Consider the following 17,548-nt stretch of genomic DNA (forward strand, 5'->3'; position numbering starts at 1 on the left):
CCAAATGGAACCTGGCGCCACCTGGATTTTTATTCTGCTGTTGAAAGCAGAAGTTAGCTTGCGAAGTGTCGCCGTGGTGTTCGGCTGCGCTGCGCTGAAGGGCTCTTTTCGGTAGCAATAGACCGCGAGTGTGCCTGCCTGCCGCCACCGCACTCAATGACACTCCGCGCCGTCATTAGCGCCCCTTTTGTTGTCCCCGGGACCCCGTGCCTCTAAGGTGGCTCCTGATTGGCTGATGAGCATCCGGAAAAAAAAAAAAAAACAAAACACCTTTTGAAAATAATTCTGTTCATAGATGGCCAAATAAGCACTTGTCGCTGTGCTGTGGTTCCCCCAGTGGCAGGGAGGCAAACATGTTTACGTTGTGATAGTAATTAAAATTTATAATTATTATGCAGTGGTGACTTGAGATATAAGCAATCAAAAGTCTGCTAAGCTTAATGCTGACAATTGACATGCGAACATTTAGCATCAATAGCCGTGCTTTAAGAAGCAATTTAACTGGCTATTTAAACACACGAGGTGGAGCAACACGTATGACAGACAATATCATCATACTCACATGTTTAATTCTTCGCATTCTGTTCAACGGTATTACTCTTAAGTTTTTAATGGAGTACAATATTCGAGAGTGCTATTTATTCCTTGTTAAAAGCACAAGCACGTTTTCTTTTTTAGGGGGAGTTTGTAACAGATTAACGGCGTCTCCATTCCTTTCAATGGGGAAAGCATGCTCACAGAACAAATTAAACTCGTATCTGAAGACACCACTGTAATAAAAAGAATAAATAATAAATGACACTTTTGTGCTCAAGAGTGACATTTTATTATTAGAAAGTAGGTATTTTTTAAATTCAAATATGTATTAAATTAGTTTTATTTTTGCAATAAATTTTTGCTCATTTTTAGTCGTAATATTTATGATTAATTGTTTTATTTATATTTGCAAGGAATTAATTAACCTATCATTTAATTAGAAAAAGGAATAATGAAAAAAAAAGTGAACAAATGCATTTACTCCCAGGAACACTAAAGTAGGCAGCCCAAAAGGAAAGACGTAAAGCACTCAAATCTAATCATATAAAAGCACCTTATTTATTTTTATTTATTTTTTTACGTGTTTGTTGGGCCGTTTGTTCTTCTCTTTACGGGCGGAAGCTCTGGTGATTGACAGGTCTGTGTTTCAGGAAGATTCCGTCACATGCGTACCGACTCGGTCCATTTGGTGCTACCGAGGGGGTGCGGAAAGTTCCGGAACAGAGGGGGTAATATGCCTTCCAGCCTTCCTTTTCAAAATAAAAGCTGCTTGGTCATCTTGTAACCCCAACAGAGTGCACAGGAACCTTCCAACATCTGAACAACAACAAACATCTGAACCTTGTTCTCATTTTATGGACAAAAAACAACTGTGTCAACGTTTGTACCCACTCCCCTTCAAACCGGATTCATACTGGTTCAGCACAGGTGTCAAACTTGGTCAATGCAAGTGTCACACTGGTTACAGCACTGGATTGAGTGTTGTTCAAAACCAGTGTCATACTGGTTCAGAACTGATGTTGCATTGGCTGAAAACTGATTCAAAACCTGTGCCATCCTGATACGATACTTTATACTGGTTTAAAACTGATGTCAAACTGGTTAATCATCGGGGTCACATTGGTTCAACACTGGATTCGCACTGGTACCCTGCAGGTGTTGTACAATACTGGTATTATGCTGGTTCAACACTGGATTCACACAAGTGTTGTACAACACTGGTGGCAAACTGGTTCAACGTGGGGTCGAAACCAGTGTGATATCAGTTCAACAATGCTGTCACACAGGTGTCATAAGTGTTTGATACTGGTGAATTAATGGTGTCATATTGGTGTCAAAGTGGGTCCACACTGGTTTGTGTGAGTGACGCCCAAAGGTGGTCGAAGGAAGTGACTTGTTGGTGACAGAGGAGGCGGAGTCTTCTGTCCTAACGCCATTTTGTGCTATGAGTGTCTCTCCAAAGACGGTTCTGGAACGCAAAACACAAACAGAACACAACAAAAAAAAAACCGATTTAAGTCATCAAAAAAATCTTTGGAGTTTTTCAGACTTTTTTTGCCAGTAAAACAAAAACTTGGAGTGAAGAAGGAGAAAGTTGTGCCTCAGTAACCCCTCCCCTCATCTCCACCCCGGTGTTTTACAAACAAACATGATGATGATGACTACAATAAATAGATCCACTTTTTAGTACTTTGAGTTGTAATACTCTTTAGTATTTTGCAAATAAATGTCTGTATTTAAAACATCCTGCGGTAAATAAACCAGACACAAATCCAGTAAATCGGTCTCATCCCTTTTATGTGTGATTGTGTGCGTGTCTGTGCTTGTACTGTATGCGGGCTGATGATACGCGTGTTTGTAGGAGTTCATCTGGTTGTTGTGTTTGAATGCGCGTGTCAACGTATTCGTCGAGGATTTTATAACACATTAAACGCTTTAATATTTCAACGTTTATGATTCAGGTGAATATCTTTTTACAGCGCCGTTACTCTCGTCTTTACTGATACGATACGACTATAGCGCCATCTTGTGGTCCACTGATGTAGTTGCGAGACCTTTCAATGATGTTCTTCATGAAAACATGTATATTGTGTGTGTGTGTGTGTGTGTGTGTGTGTGTGTGTGTGTGTGTGTGTGTGTGTGTGAGTTTGCATTAAAACAAATAGTTTTAGATCAGAACTAAAGCAGTGTGCAAGAGTGGGTTTTGGCTTAAATCCAGATTGTGTTCCGCCCCGGATCGCGTCAACTCTTCTCCTGCCACGTTTTTTTTAATCAATCCAAACAGTGGGAAGCTTTCAACGAACATGATTGGCTAAAATCTTTTCAACCTTGCCCATTTGGCTATTTCGCATCACCGATTGGTTGAGTGCTTGGCCAATCACAGTCAGTATTCAGAGCGTCTTTGGTCTCCGAGCTAGCTGCTGCTCCATCCATCCACCTCTTTCCGAACAAAATCCCCCCGGTGTCAATCAAAGTTGCCGTTAGCTTAGCTTGGTAGCTGCTGGTCACTCGATATAATCCTACCAGTGAATTTACGACACAATGGCTCCGAAGAAAAGTCCCAAAACGCATTCCAAAAAAGGTTTGTCTTCTGTCTTACTAGCGAACGAGTCTGAGTCCGCGAACGTCAGCCACGTCTATTCTATCCCAGATTCCCTTAAACATTTTGCCGATTGTCGACGTTGTATCTTTTCTGGTGGATGCACATCGAGAGGGCCCAAAACACGCTCGTGGTTTTAAACTTGAAGAATAAATCTTTTATTCGGCAAACATTTTCACTTGTTCGTGGGATTTAAAGCAAAGGTCGCGCTTTTCCACCTCCAGCCTGTGAAAGGTGCAACAAGCTTAACCCGGCAACATTCGTCTTCAAACTGTTTCGAACCGACACTACTCTGTGTGTATAATATAAATATGTGTTTGTGTACTTTGTGCTCGCCATATGCAGCATTATTTCGTACATATTGATGGAAGTTTTTTTGGTGGCGCCTAATTTGCCTCGCAGCAAGAGAAAGATAAACGTGAAGATTTGGCCTCGCTATCTCGCGCTTTCAGTGGCCAGGGCCATTTTGCGAGGTGCCAACAGATCCACCACACGGATTAATTGTGAGGCATTTGCTGATTTGCGTGACCGCAACATTCCTGGAAGTCGCACCGTCAATGACGTAAGGATTGTGTGCTTGCCTAGCTGAAGACGACATCGATTTCCTTTTTCACAATTCACTTTCATCATATTTATATATGAACGTGACGTCAAGCCTTTATATTCACTAAAAAAATGTCCTTTACTTCATTCATAGTCTGTTGTTTTACTGATGTACACTTCAACATCTCACTTCCCTCTAGTGCATTTCCCCAAATCTAGTATTAAACAGTTTATTAAAACACTTAAATGGACAGTTTAGTTCACACCAAGTAGATACGCCGTGATTTAAGTTAAGTCCAACCTAAACTAGCTCAAATTGGACATCTTTTGACCAAACTCTCGTCTAGCCATTAAACTGGGGTCCACTGTATCCTCCTCCTTGAAGGAGGTCCGTGGACAACCTATTGGTAGTTTTATATATGCCCATGACGGCATTGCTAAAACAACAAATCTAATAGTGGCCCGACGCTCTTGCACAGTATTCTATGTAAAGGTTGTTTGCCTTACTTTGTCCTCTGTGGCATCTCACACACAGAGAAACACGGAGCGCTGCGAGGTTTGTCGGCTCTAAGAATAGTGGCGGGGGGTTCAGGTTCTGGACCTCACAATTGGTCGGTGCGAGGACGGCGAGGAGGAGGTGCTTGTGTCTTCCCTGATGAATGACTGGCCGCCATCCTGCCCGTTGGTCACTTGTCGTCTTGTTGTCGCCTCTTTGGAAGTTTCCTTCCCATAGTTTGCATCATCCGCCGGGCTCTTTTGTGAACGTGCTGTCGAGAATTCAATGCGTTAGTTTGACGGGCTGCTCGCAAGGTTTGCTCCATGCAGCGCTACCGCCACTATGGCGCCTCCACCCCCTCCGCAACCTCCTTGGCAGCGCCGGCGGAGGAGCCCCACAGCACCCAGGAGGCGTTGAACGCTCATGAGCAGGTGTGCGAAGAGCAGGCGGAGCCGATCGTAAGTGAGGAGGCTCAGGATGGCCTCAAGAAGACAGGTAGGACCAGTGTGATCGTCAAACTGGACTTTGGTTCTGCTGCTTCTTCTCCGGGTCACTTGATTTGCTTCTGCTAGGAGGAGACATTTTGGAGGAGGCTGCAGCCACGCAGCAGGCTCCTCTGTTCTCCGGTGGGTGGAACCCTTCGGGGATGGACTCGCTTTGGTTTGGCATGAACCGGTTGGCTTTGGTTTGACCAGGTTGAATTCGACTGCGTTCCGACTTTCACCTTTAACATTTGAGCCGGACGCATTTGTGGTTGGAGATGAAGCCCAAGGGATTGTCATGTTTGAAGCTCTCAGCTGCTTCCCGAGGAGCAGCTGTTGTTGGACCCCGCCCCCCCGTCGAGCTGGAGTTAAATACGTTCCCGGGTCACTTTGACCTCTGCTTTTTTTGTGACGCTTGGAAAAAAGGTGTTGGCAACTTGAAACTGCAAAGTGCCAACTGTGATTACTAATAACTGCCGTGTGTGTTAAATGAATGTGCGTTTGATGTGTTATGTAATTAACGAGGGCCGGCTCATAACATGAGCGGCACGTCTGCCTGACAGGTGGCGATGTTGGAATTGAGGCTCCAGCCCTCCCGCGCTTCCATTTTGTATGCTTGCATGTGTTTTTCCCTCACACATTCCAAAAATATTAACATCATTTTCTTTGACGACCCCAAAAGTGTCCGTGTGACATGCTAACGTTAGCGTCGATTGTTGCAGTTTAACAACCAGCGGGTCTTTGAAGATAAACAGTGACGCAACACATGCAGATGGAGAATACAACAGCACTCACGGGAATATATTCATTATCCTCTGCAAATGTGGACACGCTCGGTCACGTGATTTTTCAGCTGATAGCGGCTTTTCAAATTTCTAAAGTAAAAGAATACAATATTTTCGTTCTTTATAAAATGGCACCGCCTCATGATACCTTTTATTGCAAAACAAAACACAAAAATTAAGACAATTGAGAAAATTTGGATATGGTCTTCTTTTTTTTCTTCGCTGCGTTGCACCTCAGAGGTTTTGGATCAGGTCTCGGGAATCGGCATTTGTTCAAAATCAAGTGACGGGACTTGGACTTGGGTGCAAAAAAAGCTTAAAATCGGGACATCGCTCAATATTTTGGCATCTTACTGAATATTATCGCATCTTACAGAGTCACTTACTCGATTAGTAGTAGTCTCTGTAACTATACTGCCTCCTGGTGGCCAAGGAGGGTCCACCAGAAGGAGCAGCGCAATGAATTGAAATGCAACACTATGGAAGCAGCAAAAAAATAAAAATAATCATCATGAGCACTCAAATAAACGGATGAAATGTATTCACGGCCGAATGATGCGTTTGACGTGTTGTGTGGCGTCCTCAGAAGCAAAGCCGCCGGAAAGCAAAAGCAGCAAGAAGGCGGCAGGAGGAGACGTGGGGGCAGGAGCCAAGTATTCCGTCTTCACCTGGTTTGCGGTGCTGGCGCTGTTGGGGGTTTGGAGCTCAGTGGCCGTCGTCTACTTCGACATCGTCGACTACGACAGCGTCGTCGGTAAGCGTTTGCAAGGCGATACGGCGGCGCCGAACGCATTCGTTATTCTGGTGATTTTCGGGCCTGCGAAGAAGCAAGAAGACGACGCTCAGCTTTGTTTTCCTATTTTGTGTGTGTCGTCTACACGCAGCCCGCGCTCAGGAGTTTCGTATGAACTTTACACAAGTTTTACAAGGTACGCTTTTTTTCGACATCAAGACAAAACGTCTTCTTTCTTCCGTTCCCCTTTTCCACTTCCTGTTTCCTCGTATACATCCCACCTTCAAGGCTCTCCAGAAGTACAACAACTCCACCCTTATTTTTTTTCCCTTCCCTTCATCCAACTTTGCCGCCAAAAAAGCCTCAACAAAAGTACTCTAGAACACACAAATAAGAACCCAAACGCTTTTACTGCCTCTCATCGCGTGTCGTCTACTCCCATGTGAATCCGCCGTCATTCTTCTTGTCGTCATTCCAGACCCACAAAAAAAAAAAACGGTCACGTTCATCATCATCTTCGCTCTTTTTTTTTTTTTCTTCTTTCCGCTGCAGGGAAGCTGACAGCCTACGACACAGACGGAGACGGCGACTTTGATGTGGAGGACGCCAAAGTCCTGCTCGGCAAGTCCCCGCTTATTTTTTTTCCTATTTCCGTCCTTTGAGGTGGTTCACAGTGACGTGCCCCCCACGCGTCTTAGCACGGCGCTCCGACTCGTGTAAAAAAAGCTTGCGGAGGCCTTCGAGTGAAAAAAAATTTCAACAGGTAACCAATGTACGGCGTTCCCCCATCATCTCGATTCTCATTTCTGATAGCTCATGAAATAATCTGGCTCACGTGAACATTTTCAGAGTTTCAATGTACAACCTTTCACCGTCTTTTGTTTCGCGGGTCACTTATCTTGTCAACCAAATTTGGGGAGTGACACTAGCTCGCTCAACAGTACTTATTTGGAGAACTGGGCTGATTCTTTTGATCTCGTCGAAGTAGGGCTGCAACTAAGAATTATTTTGGTGCATCATCGATGAATTGGGTTTCAAAAAATAAATAAATAAAAGTCAGGTTTTCCAGCCCGATATTCAAAATCAGGAGTCGTGGGTGAGCTGTAGCCTCTCCCGGAGGACATTGGATGAGCGGTGGTGGACTGATCAGGTTACAGGGTGCATGAAAGGGTTCAGAATGAACGGCCACGCTCAGTTCGAGGACGCGGCGATGCAGAAACAGAAAGAGGAAGTCGAGGTTGTCGGCTGCTGGCTTGTGTGAACGACGACTTTAACTCCCTTTCCTTTCTTCTCCCTCCATCATCGCCATCCTTTGTTTGATGACATGCTTCATCCCTCACTTCTTGTTTCATCCTTTATTTTTTCAAGTTACCTTTCATCCCTCCCTCTCCATCGCCCCCTATCTTCTATTCTATTGTCTCTCTCTCGCTCTCTCTCTCTTGTCAGGCCTGACCAAAGATGGCGATGCTAGCTCGCAAGGCGAGTCTCTTGAGGAGGTTGTAAATATTTTGGCAGAGGAAGGTTCTGATTGGATGTATGGCTTCTTCACCTTCCTCTATGATGTAGTCAGCGCGCCTATAGAGCAGGGCGAGGAGGAGGAGGAGGAGGAGGAAGATGTCGAGGAAGAGGCAGCGGCGGCCAGGAGGCGCCAGCAGGGCAGTGCTTCTTACCTTGATGACGTGGAAGTCAAAGGGGTCATACTGGACCTTCAGAACCAATAGGAGGACAGGAAGCAGGCCCGAGGACCTAATGGAGGACACACTTGGCAAACTGGGTGGACTGGGGGGGGGGGAGTGCGGCGTATTTTTGGGGCGGTGCTCCAAATGAATCGTTGAATTTGACGTTGGACACAAGCTAGCAAAGCACGTGAACATTTTTACGGGATGGACTGAAACATTGTATTTGTATGTTTTACAGAAGGTCAAATGAAGTTCGCCATGAAAGTTTTGACGCATGATACAAAGTGAAATATTATCCCAAAAGCCCAAAATGGTTTTTGTAACAATCAAACAATGTAAACTTTCAACCTGCACACCCCCAACACGGACACTAACATGATCAAAGATCCATTTGCATCCCCCCCCCCCACCCCCGCCCCCATTTTTTTATTACATTTTCAATTTTTGGGAGCGTACATGTTTTCACATTTGACAAGGGAGACCTCAAGTTCCATTTTTTTTTTCCAACACAGAGAAAAGCCACCGCGGTGTGTCGGCGCTGTCGCCGAATGATCCTATGAGCTTCGCACATTTACGCTCGTCCATCCAACAATTCCCGATCAGAAAGCATCACTGACAAACGCCCTCTGCTGTTTTGTCGCTTCAGATGGCAGGCGGTTAAAAGCTTCCCGCAGGAGGCAGGCGTACAGGAAAGGTACACGTCGTGCATGTCTCTGAGGTGCTGTGAGGATAGAAAAGCGCGTCCGGTGTGCGGGACGCTCAACGTTGCGAGTGTCTAAATTGGAAACGAGCCAACGTTGCATTTTTGTTGTTGTTTGATGAGGAAGAAGAAGGTCTCACGCACACATAACGACACTTTAGCTTTGCTTTTTGATCCGGAAGTACAATGAGACTCAAAATGTTTGTTGCCATGGTAACCTAACCACCAGCAGCCGGGCCTGGCACTCAACTTGAGTCGGGCTTAAGGCGCCGATTTTGGGACCCAACTGCACTTTGACTTGCTTCTTGCGAGAGTGTTGCATGTTTGCCTTTTGTCAAATCTGCATTTGAAAGATTTTTTTTGATCGAATCGAGAAAAAAAAATTGCTGACGCCGCCGTTATCGCAAACTGTGACGTCCGTTTCTGAAAACTGTGTCTGTGTGTGAAGTGCTTCGAGAAATGGACGAGGATCCCGATGAGATGGAAGTGAACAAAGGTAGCGTGGGGACGGTCACATGACTTTGTGGAAGCGTCGGTGTGATGCTGGCAGCAGCTCTGTCTATTTTTTTTTTGTTGGTTTGTTATTTTGTCTTTTTGTTTCCCGTGTGGCGTCCCAGACGAGATTCCAGCAGAAACAACTTTGCGGAAGAACGGAACCCGAGGTAGAAAAACTCCCACCTGCATGTGTGTGAACCTTGCTTTCACCGCAAACGCATTTCGCGTCAGTTTGCACCTCCAAATTCGCTTGGCTGCTCTGCTAACTCATCCCCTGGTTCCCAGTCGCGGTCCATTCCCTTGACGCCGGCTATATTCCCGACTGCAGAACTTCCTATCCGAGACGACGCGTTGCGCTCCGCCCTACAAGAAGAACTGAGCGCCATCCACGAGAAGACTGAGGCCAAGAGGATCGCCCGCATCGCCCTCGCCGAAATCAAAGCCTTTCTCGCCGACGAGGACCAAGGCAGGGAGACGGCCTGGCAACTCAAGATGAAGACGCTGGAGGTCACCCAGGAGCAGCTTAAGCTTCAAAAGGAGAGGATAGCGGTGGAGACGGAGCGCATGGAGGTAGAGAAAAAGAGGATGGAGGTGGAGAGAAAAAGAATGGAGTGGGAGAGGGCCGAGAAGGAAAGGATGGAACGGGAGGAGGCTGAGAGCGAGAGAAGGGAGCGGGAAAAGGCCGAGAGGGAAAGGACGGAGCGGGAGAAAGCTGAGAAAGAGAGAAGGGAGCGGGAAAAGGCCGAGAAGGAAAAGTCGGAGCGGGAGAAGGCTGAGAGGGAAAGGATGGAGTTGGAAAAGGCGGAGCAAGCGAAACTTGCTTCACAGAAAGCCAAGCAGGAGCAGGAACAGCTTGAAAAGAAAGAGAGGGAGCGCTTGGTTTGGGAACAAGAGGCCACCAAAGAAAGGGAAGAGAGGGAGCGCTTGGCCGCAGAGAAGAGCGAGCGGGAAAGAAAAGAAAGGGAGCGACTACAGAAGGAACAGATGGCCAAAGAGCGGGAAAGGATGGAGAAAGAAAAGCTGGAGCAGGAACGGGAGAAAGCCGAGAGGGAAAGGCAAGAAAAAGAAAGAGCGGAGAAAGAAGTCCTCGCGAAAGAGAGAGCCCGGCTGGCTCAGGAGAAAGAGAAAGCGGCCAGAGAGAAGGAGCTGCGTCTTTCTCGGGAGAAGGCCGCCCGGGAGAAGACGGAGCCGGAGCGGCCCGACGCGAGGAAAGCAAATAGCACTCAGACCCCGGAGGAGAAAATTCAGCGAGCCGGCGTGACGGCGGTCAGGAGGGAAAAGGGCGTGGTTGCCGACAAAATGGCCGCCAGTGGGAGGAAGAAGTAAACCCTTCTTTTGCACATGTTTGGACTCTTCTTATTTTTTGTCTCTGGTGAGGCAGTGGCTGTGTTTAGAATCAGTGGACTCGATATTTGGTTTAGGCAAAAAAAAAAAAAGTTTTGGAACACGACTCAGGTGTTGCATTGAAATTGCGCGGACCTTCAATAATACCGCAGAATTTTGAACAAAAACGACGAGGGGAAAAAATAACTATTGCTTTGGCACCATTTTCATGTTGAAGTGAGGTGAGGCGCTTCATTTAGTCAGGCACTCTTATCGAACTGAAAAGTAGTGCTTTGCCGCCCTCCTGTGACATCGACAAGCCATTCGACCTTTCTGGGTGGGGATCAGTTACTCGCAGATTGTCATTATTTTTATTCTCAGTCCAAAAAAAAAAAAAAAAAGCTTTTCGAGTTAGCGTCATTGTTTCCTCATTTTCAAGATGCATTGTGCGACCTTTCTGGGTGGGGATCAGTTACTCGCAGATTGTCACTGTTTTTATTCTCAGTCCAAAAAAAAAAGCTTTTCGAGTCAGCGTCATTGTTTCCTCATTTTCAAGATGCATTGTGGGAAGCACGATCAAATTGTCCACTCATTGGATACGGATGGGGTAGATCAGGAGTGATTCCCAACACAGCCAATCGGATGCTTTTGCTGAGAAATCGTTGATTGATTTGTGTTGTTGTTGTTGTTGTTTTAATCTCCTCCCATGTGTGTATGTGCACTGGAAACTCCGCCTCGTGATCAAATTGTCCACTCACTAGAGACGGACGGGGTAGATCAGGAGTGATTCCCAACACAGTCAATCGGATGCTTTTGCTGAGAAATCGTTGATTCATTTGTGTTGTTGTTGTTGTTGTTGTTTTAATCTTCTCCCATGTGTGTATGTGCACTGGAAACTCCGCCTCTCCTTTTCTGGAACATAATTTCCCTCCAATGTGACAAGTGTAAAATAAAACTTCAAACGGTGCCATCCTCTTATTCTCCGGCTTCTTCTCATATTTCAAAACATACGTTTGGTTATCTAAGACTCCATTGGTGTGTGTCAATATCAGCACGTCGTACTTTTCGAAAATCCATTCCACGTTTACTGTGAACCACCTCGGGTATGCTTCTCACGTCACGTGACATTACACGTTCGTTCATATTCCAAGTTTGACCACGTAAGCCACATGACACGACAAAGGGCGCACTTGTGAGCTGCTGCTGCCTTGTATGTTTACATTTCTGAGCGAGTGAACAATATGTGAGCAGTTTGCGTGTCTTTGTCATATTATCACATCTCCAAGCAGGCCTGAAAGAAACGCCAAGCCAGGGGCAGCCAACTGAAGAGGGATCAGGTGAATATACACACACACACACACACACACACACAAACAAGTGGTGCGATGTAACAAAGTTACACAGGTACACTCGTGACCTGACTCAGTTTTTCAATGTTTTGGGGGAAGATGGAACAGATTAACAGCACTTCCATTTATTTCAATGAGGAAAGGTGATTTGAGATGTGAGGGTTTTGACTTATAGACATGGTCACAAAATGAATTTATCTCCCAAAGCACCACTGTACTTTTTTCCACCTCTGACACACACAAACAAACGGAAGACCAACAGTGGAAAAGATTTCAGGACCAATTAAAAGAACTTCACTTTTGTTAGGGTTTAAATGAAGAAAAAAATTGGAGCATCCATCTTTTGGTAGCATCTACACGATCATGGAGGGAGGTCACTTGGTTCAAGTTTTTGGCTCTGGCAGGGAAATGCATCCGGGTGTCATCATCATCATAGCAACTGCAGGACATTTCATGGAAGCGGCTGAACGACTCACCAAGAGGGAGCATGATGAATGAAAAATCAAGGACCAAGGATGGACCCCTGAGGGACTCCACACTGGAGGGGAGCAAAGGGAGAAAAATCATTACACTGGACAACAGCATATTTTAATCAGACTTTATGTATCCATAAAGATATTGTTTCCGCCGATTTCAAAAAGGCCTTTACTGTTTTTAGAGCACATTGGGCTTTTGGGATCTTTTTTTTTTTTGGGGGGGGGAGTCGTTTCGACCACAATCCACATCACGAGACCAAGACGACGCCTAACAATAGATCAACAGTACCTTCCCATTGCGATGCTTCAAACAGGATGTTCTCAGATGGGAACTGGCCACTGAGTTTAGAGTGTCACGGGGTGTCAACAGCAGGTTGCAACAGAGCTACCGAGAGACTGGAAGCGTCACAGAAAGACATAGAAGTGATCGATGCTCAAGGTTATATGATGAGAGAATTGTTTGTGATGAGGAAATGACCAGTCCATCCTTCCACTTGAATGTTCGACTTGCATGATGCATCGCTGTTGCGTGAACTTTTGACATTTTCCACAAATTTCACCTGAAAGCCAAATATTCCGAACTTTTTATGAAGGAATAGAGAAAAAAAATGAGAGCAGTGGAATCAGTGCAAAAAAAAAAAAATCTAGAAATTTTTTTCTTGCATCTTTGAAAAAATTATAATGTGCGGTAATCAACACAAACGCAAAGAAAATCAAAAACGCTAAGAACATCATCACATTTGTATCAATTTAAAAAAAAAAAAATCAGACATACTCTTTTACAGATGAATTCTCTCCATTATTTGTGTGCTAGAAACTGCTGGAGAGCAGTTGAGCAATCGACAAGCCACAGAGGCACCGGAAGAGCCGTCAGTGGAGGTGCCTACAGAGGAGACCGCAACAGAAGACTCGACTGCTGAAGACCAGTCCACTGACCGAGAAGCTGCCGAGCCGCACGGGGAGGAGTCAGTCGAGATGTCTACGGAGGAGACCGCAACAGAGGACTCGACTGCTGAAGACCAGTCCACCGAGCCACAAGCTGCCGAGCCGCATGGGGAGGAGTCAGTCGAGGTGCCTGTAGTGGAGACCGCAACAGAGGACTTGACAGCTGAAGACCAGTCCACCGAGCGAGAAGCTGCCGAGCCGCACGGGGAGGAGTCAGTCGAGGTGCCTACGGAGGAGACCACGACAGACGACTCGCCCACAAGTGTGTGATGCAACAATTTGCTTGTCACCTTGTCTAAATGCGTGTCATGACACACTTCCTGTGCATTTGCGCATGTGCATGCCAGTCTCTGAAGCTGAGGATGTGGACTCTGAAATCCAAGGTTTGTCCGGCACCGTTTGACAGTCTGCTTCATCACCTCTTCAAACGCAAAACTTCTTAATCACTATTTTTTTTGTCCCTCATCTTTGTACATGCTTATATATATATAAAACGTGTGTGTCCTGCAGCTCCCGTTCCCCTGCCTGCGTTTGTAGAAGAAGACTTTGTAGCAGGTGAGTCCAACACAGATGCTGAGGAAAATTTTCCAAAATATTGTTGTCGTGGGGAGAAAAAAATGATATACTCTGAAGAAGAGAACGCTTGAAATAAATGTTTTATAACAAAAGAGTTTGCACATTATTTTTTGTTCTGGAACGGATTAATGGCGTTTACATTCATTTCAATGGGGAGAAATGACTTGATTGTTCTGTAATTCTTTGAAACTAAAAAATAGAGTTGCTCTGTCACTTAGTTAGCTCATCTACAATCTGGATTACATCATCCATCCATTCATTATTATCCTCACAAGGGTTGCGGGTGTGCTGGAGCCTATCCCAGCTGCTCAAAACCACATTTTTAGATTCAAAATTGTTTTGGTTGAGAATGCTACATCGCCCCCTGTGATATTTTATGTTGCAGATGATCCTCGAGAAGACCTGGAGCATCCTTATGGTGTGTCAAATATATCAACGTTTGGTGTCTTTTGTCCTTCTCCATCGTGACGTTTCCCCTTGATGTCTTTCAGAGGAGGACGTGGACGCCATCGACACGAGCGGGGGTGAGCATATCAGCAGGCGGCTGACAGCCCGACGTGGTTTTGTGTTTTGGTTCAAGTGTTGATGTTTTGTGCCCGTAGTCCTGGTGGAGGAGCCGTCGTCTCAGGAGACTGTCGGTAAGCCAGGAAATAACCTGAAAGGTTTGGTAAACAAACATGAACTGCTTTTTTGAACATTTTGATTTTGCTGCAAAGTGGAATCTGCAAACGATTTGACGAGCTCCAAGTTGACACAAGAAGGTGCGTTCCCTTTTTTTTTTTTTTTTTTTTTTTTTTTTTAAAGAATTATCCATCTTGAATTTGGTTTGTGCCTCAGAGCCACCGGTGGAAGTGGAGCAGTGGTCCGAGCCTGTCGTAGCGCAAGATGAGAATGTTGCAGAGAGCATCAGCGCCCCCGAGGGTGAGCACTTGTACCACAACCACCACAAACGGATTTCACCCTCCAGCCACAAGATATGTTAATAGTCACGATTATGAATGAGGCTTTCATGGATGCTGCACGGTGGATCTTTGATCACTTAAAGGCTTGTTTAAGCCAAAATTAATCTTTGCTTTGGGGTTTTTTTTGCGGTTCAGCGGAACCTGCAGAAGATGTGACAAGCTCCAAGGTGACACATGAAGAAGGTATGTTCCTTTGGTAAAGTAACCCATATTCAATGTGTTTGAGTTTGAAATATAGCAAACCCCCATTTATCACAGGCGCCCCGCAATAGAGCTGCGATATGTAAAGATGGCATTTAAAAAAAAAAAAAAATTATCCATCAAGTTCTATTTCTCCCTCATGCTTTGAACGCATTTAAAGCGATTGAAACACAGCAGGATAATGAAATACTGTATTTTGCAAAATGCCATAGACAGGCTAACAGAAATTAGCATCAATATTTCAGTAATTCACACACATAGCACTAACATACGCAAAAAGACTTATTTTCCTCCGCGCTTGTCACTTTATGCTCTCTGTCTTCCAAGTATGAATCGGTTCCACTCTACTTTTGTTTTGCGCCTCAGAGCCGCCGTTGGAGGCGGAGAAGCAGTCTGAGCCAGATGAAGCACCCAGTGAGACTACCAGAGAGAGCAACACCCCCGAGGGTCAGCGCGCCGACACACCGACACAAATCGCCGCGCTTTCTGTTCATACCAGATGAATGACATTTGACTCGATGTGGTCGTTTTATAATTTAAGATGTACCTGTGGATAGAAAGCAAAGTGTGAAGAGTCTCTGCCACCAAAAATCCCAGGTGCTGTCAGTAAGCAGGGCTATCTACCGCGGCCGACAGCCTAAATATTTACACTCTTCTATTTCTCACCCAATCCCTCTTAATTGTGGCCATCTGCGTCTACTTTGACAATCTCGCCATGTTTTTGTGGTTGAATTAAGAAAAAAAAAATACATTATAGTATATTGTATGTGGTGCTTCAAAAGCCCATCTTGGGGTTGCAGTTTTTCTGCCGCAGCTCATCGATCAATGTACTGTGTTCAGTCGCCATCCAGCTGGCCCACAACGTCAGCTCTGATTGGTCGGTTAGCGCAAGTCAAATTAGCAAAGCCGTTGAGCCTACGTTTCAAATCTAGGACCCGCCACTGCCTGACGCTGACAGTGTGATCCTTTTTGCCATAGAAACAGCAGACCACCCTGCTGCAGAGAAGCCCAAAGAAAAAGGTAAAGAAGAGACATCGATTTGTCAAAGAGGTCCAAATTTTTCTCACGTCCACGTTTTGTCCTCCAGGCAAGAAGAAAAAACCCAAACTGCTCAACAAGTTGGACAAGACCATCAAAGCAGAACTGGACGCCGCCGAGAAGCTTCGCAAGAAAGTACGTGACAGGAAGGAAGTGACTCATCTGCGGCCTTCGAATACACTTCTGTTGACTCCCACGGTCCTTTCGTGTGTGTGTTTTTTTGCTGTGCCTCAGGGAAAAGCGGAGGCGGCGCTGGAAGCCTTCGAGACTTTGATCCAACAGCACCCACAGAGCCCCCGCGCTCACTACGGGAAAGCACAGGTGCTCATTTTCAGGACCACCGCACTGTTGTACCGTCACTCAATATACACTCTTCTTACGCGCGTCGAAGAAAATATGGACTCACGCCAAATACACATCCGCATAGTTCGTTTGTGAAATAATGTAAATGTAAACGTTGCTGCAAAACGTATGCTGAAACACGCAGGCGGAGGACGACCTGGCCGAGAAGCAGCGCAGCAACGACATGTTGCAGAAGGCCATCGGCAGCTACAGAGACGCCGCAGAGCTTCCGGACGCCACCCCCGACTTGGTCAGAGCGGCCCTCAAGCGACGAGCAGAGCGCCAACAGTTCCTGGGTAACCACATAAGTGTCCGTGTTTCCATGGCAACAAAGCCACACATGCAAATGGTGACTCTCAGCTCATCGGTGCGGCACTAATAGTAATCGTTCTATGCCGAGGATAAAGAATATATGACGAGGGTCCTGTGTGTGCATAATCCTGTGACTACCTGTGGTGAAACCAGCTGATAAATAACGACAGTTTTTCTGTTTTATTAAATTTCCGCGTGTCAGGGCGGATGCGGGGCGCTGTGGCCACGCTGGAGAGGTTGGGGCAGATCTTTCCCGAAGACATAAGTCTGAAGAACGACCTGGGTGTGGCCTACCTGTTGCTCGGCGACAACCAAAGCGCCAAGACTGTCTATGAGGAGGTGAGTGATGTCGCCTGCTTTTTCTTCTGCTCTTTTTTCCTTAAGTCTCACTGGCGCCATCTGCAGGTTCTGGCGCTTGCGCCCAGCGACGGCTTTGCCAAGGTTCACTACGGCTTCATCCTGAAGTCGGAGAATAAGATCGCGGAGAGCATTCCGTACTTGAAGGTATGTCGACGTGTCAATCGTGTTTCGTTTCCGAGGCAACCGCCACACTTTGAACGCGTGTTGGGTCACCAGGAGGGACTGGAATCCGAAGAGCCTGGCACAGATGACGGACGTTTTTACTTCCACCTGGGAGACGCCCTGCAGAGAGTTGGAGACAAGAGTGTGAGTGTTTGTGAATCACTTTAAAGGACCAACATTCATTTCATTTTATTATTCTTGGCTTACAAGTATGGTGTGTGTGTGTGTGTGTGTGTGTGTGTGTGTGTGTGTGTGTGTGTGTGTGTGTGTGTGTGTGTCCTGGGGGTGGTCTCACATACTCATCTAAGAATTTGTGTTTCTTTTCAAAATGTCAGCCCATGAGCCTTCGGGCAGAAAGTGATATGGGTTCCCTCTGATTCAAACACACACACACACACACACACACACACACACACACACACACACACACACACACACACACACATCTACTCG

General features: G+C 46.0%; 2 protein-coding genes and 1 long non-coding RNA gene across 10 annotated transcripts in view; 2 read left to right on the top strand and 1 right to left on the bottom strand.

Annotated features, from left to right (window-relative positions):
• Positions 1–2,912: 2,912 nt before the first annotated feature.
• The window catches only part of unm_hu7910 (un-named hu7910), an 18,523-nt gene continuing 3,887 nt past the window's right edge, over positions 2,913–17,548 (top strand). Inside the window, exons 1-24 of one of the 8 annotated variants that reach the window (XM_019868876.1) lie at positions 4,215–4,670; positions 4,748–4,801; positions 6,029–6,196; positions 6,327–6,371; positions 6,728–6,796; positions 11,662–11,709; positions 13,012–13,268; positions 13,365–13,404; positions 13,490–13,525; positions 13,653–13,697; positions 14,104–14,136; positions 14,210–14,242; positions 14,321–14,356; positions 14,435–14,479; positions 14,556–14,639; positions 14,816–14,863; positions 15,248–15,328; positions 15,860–15,901; positions 15,969–16,054; positions 16,154–16,240; positions 16,407–16,557; positions 16,776–16,912; positions 16,979–17,077; positions 17,150–17,239. In XM_019868876.1, coding sequence (XP_019724435.1) covers positions 4,499–4,670; positions 4,748–4,801; positions 6,029–6,196; positions 6,327–6,371; positions 6,728–6,796; positions 11,662–11,709; positions 13,012–13,268; positions 13,365–13,404; positions 13,490–13,525; positions 13,653–13,697; positions 14,104–14,136; positions 14,210–14,242; positions 14,321–14,356; positions 14,435–14,479; positions 14,556–14,639; positions 14,816–14,863; positions 15,248–15,328; positions 15,860–15,901; positions 15,969–16,054; positions 16,154–16,240; positions 16,407–16,557; positions 16,776–16,912; positions 16,979–17,077; positions 17,150–17,239 — 1,986 coding nt within the window. In that variant the 5' untranslated portion in view covers positions 4,215–4,498. Of the gene's footprint in view, positions 3,119–4,214; positions 4,671–4,747; positions 4,802–6,028; positions 6,197–6,326; positions 6,372–6,727; positions 6,797–11,661; positions 11,710–13,011; positions 13,405–13,489; positions 13,526–13,652; positions 13,698–14,103; positions 14,137–14,209; positions 14,243–14,320; positions 14,357–14,434; positions 14,480–14,555; positions 14,640–14,815; positions 14,864–15,247; positions 15,329–15,859; positions 15,902–15,968; positions 16,055–16,153; positions 16,241–16,406; positions 16,558–16,775; positions 16,913–16,978; positions 17,078–17,149; positions 17,240–17,548 lie in introns of those variants that run through there. The other 7 variants (XM_019868875.1, XM_019868871.1, XM_019868879.1 and 4 more) reach the window with 7 other exon arrangements.
• Positions 8,983–10,470, top strand: LOC109515229 (vicilin-like seed storage protein At2g18540). The gene is made up of 3 exons (XM_019868886.1): positions 8,983–9,050; positions 9,172–9,216; positions 9,378–10,470. The coding sequence occupies exons 1-3, from the start codon at positions 9,014–9,016 to the stop codon at positions 10,373–10,375; spliced, it is 1,080 nt and encodes a 359-aa protein (XP_019724445.1). The 5' UTR covers positions 8,983–9,013; the 3' UTR covers positions 10,376–10,470.
• Positions 10,410–11,103, bottom strand: LOC109515233 (uncharacterized). The gene is made up of 2 exons (XR_002168145.1): positions 10,826–11,103; positions 10,410–10,701 (listed from the first exon to the last, which is right to left on the bottom strand). It is a non-coding gene; the product is annotated as an uncharacterized LOC109515233 (long non-coding RNA).

The sequence above is a fragment of the Hippocampus comes genome, unplaced genomic scaffold (genome assembly GCF_001891065.2).
Source record: "Hippocampus comes isolate QL1 unplaced genomic scaffold, H_comes_QL1_v1.1 scaffold401, whole genome shotgun sequence".
Lineage (NCBI taxonomy): Eukaryota > Metazoa > Chordata > Actinopteri > Syngnathiformes > Syngnathidae > Hippocampus > Hippocampus comes.